Source organism: Plodia interpunctella, chromosome 9, assembly GCF_027563975.2.
Source record: "Plodia interpunctella isolate USDA-ARS_2022_Savannah chromosome 9, ilPloInte3.2, whole genome shotgun sequence".
In the NCBI taxonomy this organism is placed as follows: domain Eukaryota; kingdom Metazoa; phylum Arthropoda; class Insecta; order Lepidoptera; family Pyralidae; genus Plodia; species Plodia interpunctella.
Window position 1 is genome coordinate 557,718 of NC_071302.1, and position 8,859 is coordinate 566,576.

Below are 8,859 nucleotides of genomic sequence, written 5' to 3' on the forward strand. Positions count from 1 at the left end.
TGTACTAACACGATGGATCTTGGTTGTGCGAATAAATTATTTTTCAATTTCAATAACAAAGTAGCGACGCGATTGGAATACACATAATGATGTGACTTAAACTGAGTAAGATACGATTAGTAATTAGGATTAATGAACATTTTTTTGACAGAATACTTAGAATTCGCGTGAAAGTAAAGGAGATATTTATTGACGGTCAACAAAAATAAATTTTCCATATAATTCCATTCCATTTTACAAAAGTGTCGTCGTTAAATCTTCAAAGTTTTTGACCTGAGTTTTATAACAAAAGATGTGAAGCAAAAGGGTTTCTCGAAAAGACTAACAACTTGTTGAAGTATTGTTCAAATTATTACAATCGAAGAAAATAAAATTTTGCTCATCTTTTTATATACAATATCTCACCTTTTTAAAGATATCTATAACTTCATTCAACATTTAAGAACATCGATCTTGTCGTTGGTGTAAAATGTGGACAAAACTCAAAGTTTATTAACTAATTAGTCAATTTTTAGTCAAATTTTATTATAAAAAATTCTTGATGTTTTAAACTAGGCATACTAGATATAATTATTTTATATATCTCTATTATAGTGGTATTCTATTTAATTAAACATTAAGTTTACTGAGTAAAATTAGTACGATAGGAAGTAAGAAATCTTTACACATAACACAATGATTGTACGCCCTTCGATTCCTTAAAGGAGTTCAAAGAACCTTGTTTTAATTCGTACTTCGGCCCAAAAAGCTATGATAGATTGATCCAGTGTGAACTGGATCGCACCAGATTGTGCGACTTCCAGTCAGCGTGCACAGGTGTGTCAATACACTGGTAGTGGATCGAATAAATTGGTTTTGAAATTACTAGATCAATAGGAATAATGCATTAGTTTCATATTCCCAGAGATAGACGAAATGTTCAGGTATAATATAGGCTACTTTTTATGATTTTACTCGAGCGAACTCGGGACGGGCCGTTAGTGTAATTATAAAATTACTTTAGCACGCCAAGGTAGGTAAATTTGCTACTTTGAGCAGGATCTTTAAAAAACAAATTCAAAATGACGAAAAAAAACTAGTTTAAGTTAACTACAGTTTTATCAGAACTATAACAAGTATACTATTGACGCACAAAATAATCATTTTTTTTATTATGTATTTTTATACATCACGCGCACGACGCTCTACTGGGGTCTCTACTGTATATTCATTGAAGTAAATAACTTCGCCATGGAAACATTCAGTGCGGATCACACCAAAAGTCATAATCATGAACAAGTACTTTGTGATTATGAACATACAAGTTGGAAGCCGTTTCTTCGTCAGGTATGTACTAATAAGAATATTATTCTCCAATAAAAAAATATTTATTTCAGGCTGTAGCCTGAACTATATATGTTTTTAGGTACATTTTAACTCGTATTTTCATTGTTCAATATTTAATTATTTCACATTTATCAACTATTACAAGTTAATATAAAAATGAAAGATGATAATAAATTTTATGAAAAGTTTATTTCTTGTCTTATAAATACAGTTATTTGTATTGAAAATATTTCAGATAGTGATTACCACTGCAATGTGGACTTGTTACTTCACATACGGCTTGTTTGTCGGCACGCCGACGGTTCTCGTGGCTTACGTGAGAAGGGAAGCTAATTCTACCGATGCGGTCAGCAAGGAAATGGCGTCCTGGCTGTGTAAGTATGAAAACAATATAGGTATGTAATTTTATTATTTCATTACTTATCATAACGTCTTCTCATGTCTCAACGAATTATATATCGAAGCTAATGAATCTAAGTTTGTCTCAAAAGACTGAGATAGATTCTCTAGAGAAAATATTAGATTAAACATTTTAATAGAAGCTAAAAAATCGTACCCTTTGGGCATCTTGATAGTTAGATACAAACAAAAATTGATTTGAATTTTCACTATATGTTTCGATGCAAAATGTCTCTCATGGATCGTGATATGAAATAAGGCGTGCCCAAAACCATTCTTTTGAAAATGTATCTATCAGTTCTTTATTATGATTCCTGTCTTTTTTGTTTTCAGCATCTGCTTTCGGATACTCAGCTACGCCTTGGGTCGTTATTTTACCTATTGTTATGCACTTCTATGGAAGTAAAAAGCCTTTCATATTTATTACGTTATCGTCAATCTTAAGTATAATAGTATTTGTTACAAGTCAAAGTATGGAACAAGTTATTATCAGTGAAACATTATTAGGACCATTAATTGCTTCAAATGTAACATTATCTTCTTTAGTTCTTACAGAATATACATCACCTAAATATAGAGGATTATTTCTAACCCTCAAATCAGCTTCATTTTTTTGGGGAATTTGGGTAGCTAATGCTGTAGGTACATTTTTTCATTGGAAAAATATGGCTATCATAGGTATATTGTGCATGGCTTATAATTTAGTAACAGTATATTTTTGGTGTGAATCACCGTATTGGCTGGCTAGACAAGGTCGTTTTGCAGAATGCACCGATGTTATTTATTGGTTAAAAGGAAACAATGTCCAATCTCAAGAAGAACTAAAACATTTGATCAGAAAATATAAAGATCGGCTTCGCGTAAGCTCTGAACGTCAAAATCAAGTTAAAAGATACATATTGTCAACTCATAAAACACTTTTTTGTAAAGAAATTTACAAGCCACTTCTTATTAGTCTGCTAGTCATGGAGTTGTATTACATTTGTGGGAAGTTTATTTGCAGTGTTTATGCTATTGATATTTTTAAGCGAATATCGGGGGAAGACGCTGCTTACAGAAATATGTTGATTTTGGACGGTGTTACTGTTTTGAGCATGTATATTGGTTGTTATTTGACTAAAATATCAAAAAGAAGGATTTTACTATTTGCATCAACTTCTTGTGGTATTTTCTTTTTATTTATAATGATCATTTATTTATATTTGATCAAATTAGACATTATTTTAGAAAATAGCTATGTGTCATTAGCGTTATTATCAGCATATTCTTTGTCAGTTTGCTGTGGGCCAATTATAATGGCTACTTCGATAGCTGCCGAATTAATACCATTAAAAGTAAGAGGTACTTCTTTATGTATAAACGCATTTTGTTCAAAGATAACTGTAAGTACTTTTTTAAAACTTTCACCATATATGTTTGAATCTTGGGGAATGCATGGTACTTTTCTATTTTATGCTATCGGAACTTTGATAGTTTTAGTGCTGTTATACGTTTATTTACCTGAAACAAAAGATAAAACACTACAAGAAATAGTTGATTCTATGAATCCCTTGAAGAGCGGAGACAATGTTGAAATGAAAGAATTAGTTGATATGAAAAATTAGTGTCAAAATAAAGTAATAATGTCTTATAATTCAGAACATCATACAAATTACTCAAAAAGCTTTTTCTAGTACACCACCAAATTTCAATAAAACAATAAAATATATTGGAATAAAACTAATGTATTTTACTTTATTTTTAACTAATCATACACTTGTATATATAGATTTTGTTTTTCATCATCATCGTATAATATTTTTGCAAAGATTAATAAGCTCTTTGACTAAATGCTGTGTAGTCTGTAACAAACTTTTGCTTTAGCTGACACTAAACATTGACCATCTGCCAAGACCGAGAGTTCCGGCGGTATCGTGACCCATATCCGATACCATCAGTCAATTTCCGTTTATTACCGCTGCACCAATATTACCGTACAACTATTTGTAGCTTCGTATTCCTCTGATTTGAAAATCAAAAAACTGTTATAAATTGAAATGCAAATGTTGACTCCTTCTCCTGTCAGAACAGCTCTGACACCAATGGCGTCGTGGTTCGGGTCGGGAGGTTCCCTCTATTGTGATTGAGCTTCGCGATGGCTGACTCACGCGTCAACTCGTGAACGGGTGCTGCCGGGGGGAACTGGTCAGCTCGATCTTAAAAGTTTTTTTGTTTGGTTAAAAAATATATATATAAGGAAATATAGGTATATATTTTCCTATATTTCCTTTCCTATAGAATATGACGTGAAAAAGTGTCTGTGAAGGCCTAATTTCTGAATAAATGATTTGATTTTGATTTTATTTTTGATTTCATTAAATGAACATCGATAAACTTTGTTACATGAATAACTCATACCTGGATTAGTTTATAGGTTACTATTAACACAAAATTTCCATACAAGCGAAGTTCTGGAGTGTTAGTAATTTATAAATATTATTTTTGCGTATCGGTGTTCTTAAAAGATCCCAAAAACTTCATTTATAAAATATAATATGAGTTCTTGTAAGTACATAATGCAGTTAGCTTACGGGTTGCAACAGACCAGTGCATTCACAGGTAAACAAACAGGACGTTCAAGGCCCGGGATCTAGGTAATCAGGTCACAGCCCAGCCCCAGCCGGCCGCAAACACTAAACTAATATACCCACTGTAAGGACCCCGCTTCTGTTGACATTACTATGTTACCTAAGTTATTGACGATATTGTTTGGCTTTTATCGAAAGGGCCCAGCCCTTGACGCAGCTCTGACGCTGTAAGAAGGAAGGAACCGCGCAATCGCTGCGTTGAGAGTCTTTTGTCGAAAGGTTCATAGAACTAGATAAAACATTTTGTCACTGAGCTTATTCTTAGTTTATATCAATCCTTTATATTCTCACCCAAAAATTGGCCGAAAGAAATTTCATTTGATAAGATGAGTAGCGATAAGTCCGCCTTTGCGCTTATTTATGTTTGAACACCTAGTTATGACTTATGATTCCTCAGTAAATGGTGCAATAAAGACTTCATTTATCAATCTGTTTATTTTATTTTTCTCACACACTTGTGTGAGAAAAAAAAAAAACAAAACACGAAAATGAGAAAATTACTTATTTTTCTCGCTTTCGTGTTTTTGTTGCCAACATCCTCTTGATCACTGAACCAAAAACCACCAAACAAGAAATCATCGACATGAAAGAAGTCACTATAGTTGGTAGAGAAAGATTCGAAACTCGATCTTCATGATTTTGTAGATCTTGGTTATATATTTTATATTAATGAAAAAAATATCGTGAAATAAATATTGGCTTCATTAATTAGTATACATTTTTATTATAATTCACAAATAGTCATGACTTGACCTTATTCTTCAACCATCAAAAGACCTTCCAGTGGAAACATTGAAATAGATTACAAATAGATTGATAAGTTATACCTTATATGGGCAATATCAACAGTTACCACACACACCACAATAAAGCAATTTTATTAAATCAATTCAAAGTAAAAACAATAACAAAATAAAAATAAAGTCCAAAAGATCAACAGCTAAAAACTCAACACCCCATAATTGGCAGTAGCGTCCAACGACAATGTGACTGCAGTTGCACAGTCGTGCAAATAGGACCTGACCCAGTTCTGTCGGGTCGTGCAGTTCATGGTCAGCTGTGTTGACAGCCCAATCGATGCCTCTGGATATCCTCATCAAATACCTCACCATACTGGTTGACCATAGGGTTAATTGTACTTTTTTTTAAAACTTCAGCAACATTAAAAACGGTCATTAAAGTATGCGTTAATTAATGAATTATTTTCACTTTGCACGGTCTTTGTACTCAGCACGCATATCATACAGTAATAAGAGCGGTGCATCTAAAAACTATCTACAATTGACAAATCTAATAAGATAATTATAATGTCATTTTCAACACAATGACATTTTAATGAAACAAATGAATATGAGTCATTCAAGCACAAGTTACGACTTGATCTTAGCAGAATCAGCAAAAAAATTAAATGGAAACGAAGCAAAAAATCCACCAGCAACAAATTACGTGAGAACGAATAGTTTATTACCGGCACCTTGCAGGCTTTCTGTTAAAACTCGATCCTTGGGCAGCCGCCAGATGTAGGCAAGTGGGTCAAAGACAATAAAACCCCGATTCCTATTTTAACCCCCGGTCCATACAGAGGTGTTTCAAATGTTCAAACCAGTGACTATTCAGACATTTCTTTTACATTAGATTCAAGATTCTTTTGTTTCCCCTTTTTGTTTTTTCTGATATTTTTTTTTTAATAATAATATTCGATGTATTTTTTAAATAATTTATCGCATCTCAAACCTATACTACGTTAGTGCCTAGGTTAGGTCTTGAGACGCAAGACGGGTTAACCATCTAATGGTTAACCCTTAAAGCTGCAAATAATTATTTCGATTTATGCGTTCGGTTATATATTTCTTCTTTGTGTTTATTTATATCATATTATTATTTATCCCGATTTCTGCTACTATTCCTACTTAAATTTTGTATTTTGTATCGTAATCTTTGAAGCTATCATATATTTTTGAAATAAAATTTAACAGTCACTAGTACTATTATAATATAACTATTGTTCGGAGCTCCCATGGGAATAATGGTATTAAACGATCCTTTAACCCTAGAGCACGGGGAACATCACAATAATTTTAGTACGTCATTATTTAAATGTCAGAGTTTACCGCAATATGTCAGGAAATATGAGCGAACACTTAACTGTATTAGTAAAAGTTTTGGACTGGTTGTCTGTTTGTAATTTCTGGACTCGTATTTCTAGAGAATGGGCATATTGTTAGTGATTCCTAATAGGTATGGATATGAATATACCATGTATACTAAAAACCACAGGGTTTTTAGTACTATAAATGACAAATAGCTTTAAATCACCCAGGTAACTGTAGCAACATAAATACTAATGAATAGTAAGTTAGAATGTTTTATATTAATCAATAATATAGTAAGGTTTACGACCTTTACAAGATTCAACGGCATATCTGGGTAGAAATAGAACTATATACTATATCAGTCGCAGCGTGCCAAATCCGTCCGCTAATTATTGCTACTAAGCGACAGCTGCAGCCGGCGTTCCTTTACTAATATTCTCACGTCATTTAACATTTAAAATTGAATGAAATATCAATAAAACGTTATCATTAAACTATTGTTTACATCCACTTTAAATGGGAAGTATTCACGGTTATTCTGGAATAAATACCATGCCTTCTTTCTTTAGTTGGTCATAAGTATACATTTATGATGCAGGTGGAAACTAAACTAAGTTTTGGTCCAGGTTTTGACTCTGAAGACAAATAAAAACAGACAAATAAAATCCCTAAAAGTATATTCCTGGATTTTTTCCTATTGTCAAAGTGTTTAGATGATTTGTTAATCTGATGATGTGCAAACTCTGAACATTTATTGAATAATTAAAAGTCTAGTAGAAACTGCTTGATCTTATCAAAGCATAGCCAGGTCGCGCCACTAGCGTGACACTATATTCCCGGAATTTGATCCGAGCAAACTATTCCTCGCATCGGGCCCGGCTGATTGCACTGCATCCAGGAATTTATTGATGGCGCAATAGAACGCGCGGGAATTGTTATGGCTAACTGAATATTTCGAGCTAATGCAATACCGAAAATTTGGATATCTAGATACCATTACATGTTTTGGAAACCGTAACGACAGGATATAGAGTTTTATATATATATATATATATATGTATAAATAATTAGCTGCGCCCCAGGGCTTCGCTACTTCCAATTTATGGATAAAAAGTACCCCATGTGTTATTCCAGGTTATATTCGACCCGTGTACGAAATTTCATACATAGAAACAAACATACACACATACATCCTCATACACCTTTTCGTTTATAATATTAGTAGGATGTACTTTTACCACCTTTTTTTTTAACCTGTGATCCACAATGACATAAATGATTGACAATTATGAATATATAACCACAAACGGTATATGGTAAAAAATATAAACGAATTGTTCCCAAACTGAACACACCAGCTGCATCCAGGAATGCCTATCGATCGCAAGCTTGGCATTGAACCGTTTCGGGTCAGCGAAGGGCCACGGTCAGGATGCAGCGGAATCCATTTTCCGGTTGAATATATTGCATTTGGTTTGTATAGACATCTCAATTAATGTATTTCCTTTGCGCTCGGCTGGTTTGGTTTGGAGCTTGACAGCTGAGGAGAGAATCGGGGTACTACTCAGATGAAAGAGAGAAAATCCTTTTAAATACAAAGTGCTAGTTTTTTTATTCCACTGCGCAAAAACGATTGACGACTTCGGTGGCGCAGTGGTAAAGTGCTTGCCTTTGAACCGAGAGGTCCCGGGTTCGATCTCCGGTCGGGAAATAATGTAAAATGATCTTTTTCTGATTGGCCCGGGTCTTGGATGTTTATCTATATATGTATTTGTTATAAAATATAGTATCGTTGAGTTAGTTTCCCATAACACAAGTCTCGAACTTACTTTGGGGCTAGCTCAATCTGTGTGATATATATTTATTTATTAAACAGGCATGCGGCCCACCTGATGGAAGGTAGACACTGCAGCCTATGGACGCCTGCAACACCGCTATGTGTATTCTCTCGTTAATCTTAACACTTTCACGGTTAGTGCTACAACAGGTACCATTAGGTTGTGATTGTATTCGTTGTTACCGTTGTTACCGTGCCGTTCTGATAACAACGGCGCGTTGCCTACTTTGTGCCCTAGGATATTTTTTATAGTACCCTTGTAATGACACTTCCTCTCTCACCCTTCACACCGGAACACAACAACACAAGCACTGCTGTTTAGTGGCAGAAATGGCGAGTTAAGTCCACTACAAACGACCTTTGTAACATAGTCTATCTGGTCTCCTTCCATCTACATCATCCTCTCTCTCTCTCTCTCTCTCTCTAAGGTCTTGTGCCCAAGTTTTCGTCAGAAATTTCATTGACTTGTAAAACAACAAACAAACTTCTTCATAGTCGTATCACTCACAGCTGAGGCTCCATTTCACATACAAATGAATAAGAATCAACCAGGTTTCCTCACGATGTTTTCCTTCAC

General features: G+C 34.0%; 1 protein-coding gene across 1 annotated transcript; it reads left to right on the forward strand.

Moving 5' to 3' along the window:
- The first annotated feature begins 1,141 nt into the window (after positions 1 to 1,141).
- On the forward strand, positions 1,142 to 3,444 carry LOC128672617 (facilitated trehalose transporter Tret1-2 homolog). Its single transcript, XM_053749874.2, has 3 exons — positions 1,142 to 1,326; positions 1,562 to 1,700; positions 2,059 to 3,444. The coding sequence occupies exons 1-3, from the start codon at positions 1,231 to 1,233 to the stop codon at positions 3,327 to 3,329; spliced, it is 1,506 nt and encodes a 501-aa protein (XP_053605849.1). The 5' UTR covers positions 1,142 to 1,230; the 3' UTR covers positions 3,330 to 3,444.
- Positions 3,445 to 8,859: the final 5,415 nt, after the last annotated feature.

Coding starts and splice junctions, on each gene's coding strand:
- LOC128672617 (XM_053749874.2), top strand. CDS start 1,231: ATGGAAACATTCAGTGCGGATCACACCAAAAGTCATAATCATGAACAA. Junction 1,327..1,561: donor GGAAGCCGTTTCTTCGTCAG/GTATGTACTAAT, acceptor AAAATATTTCAG/ATAGTGATTACCACTGCAAT. Junction 1,701..2,058: donor GGAAATGGCGTCCTGGCTGT/GTAAGTATGAAA, acceptor TTTTGTTTTCAG/CATCTGCTTTCGGATACTCA.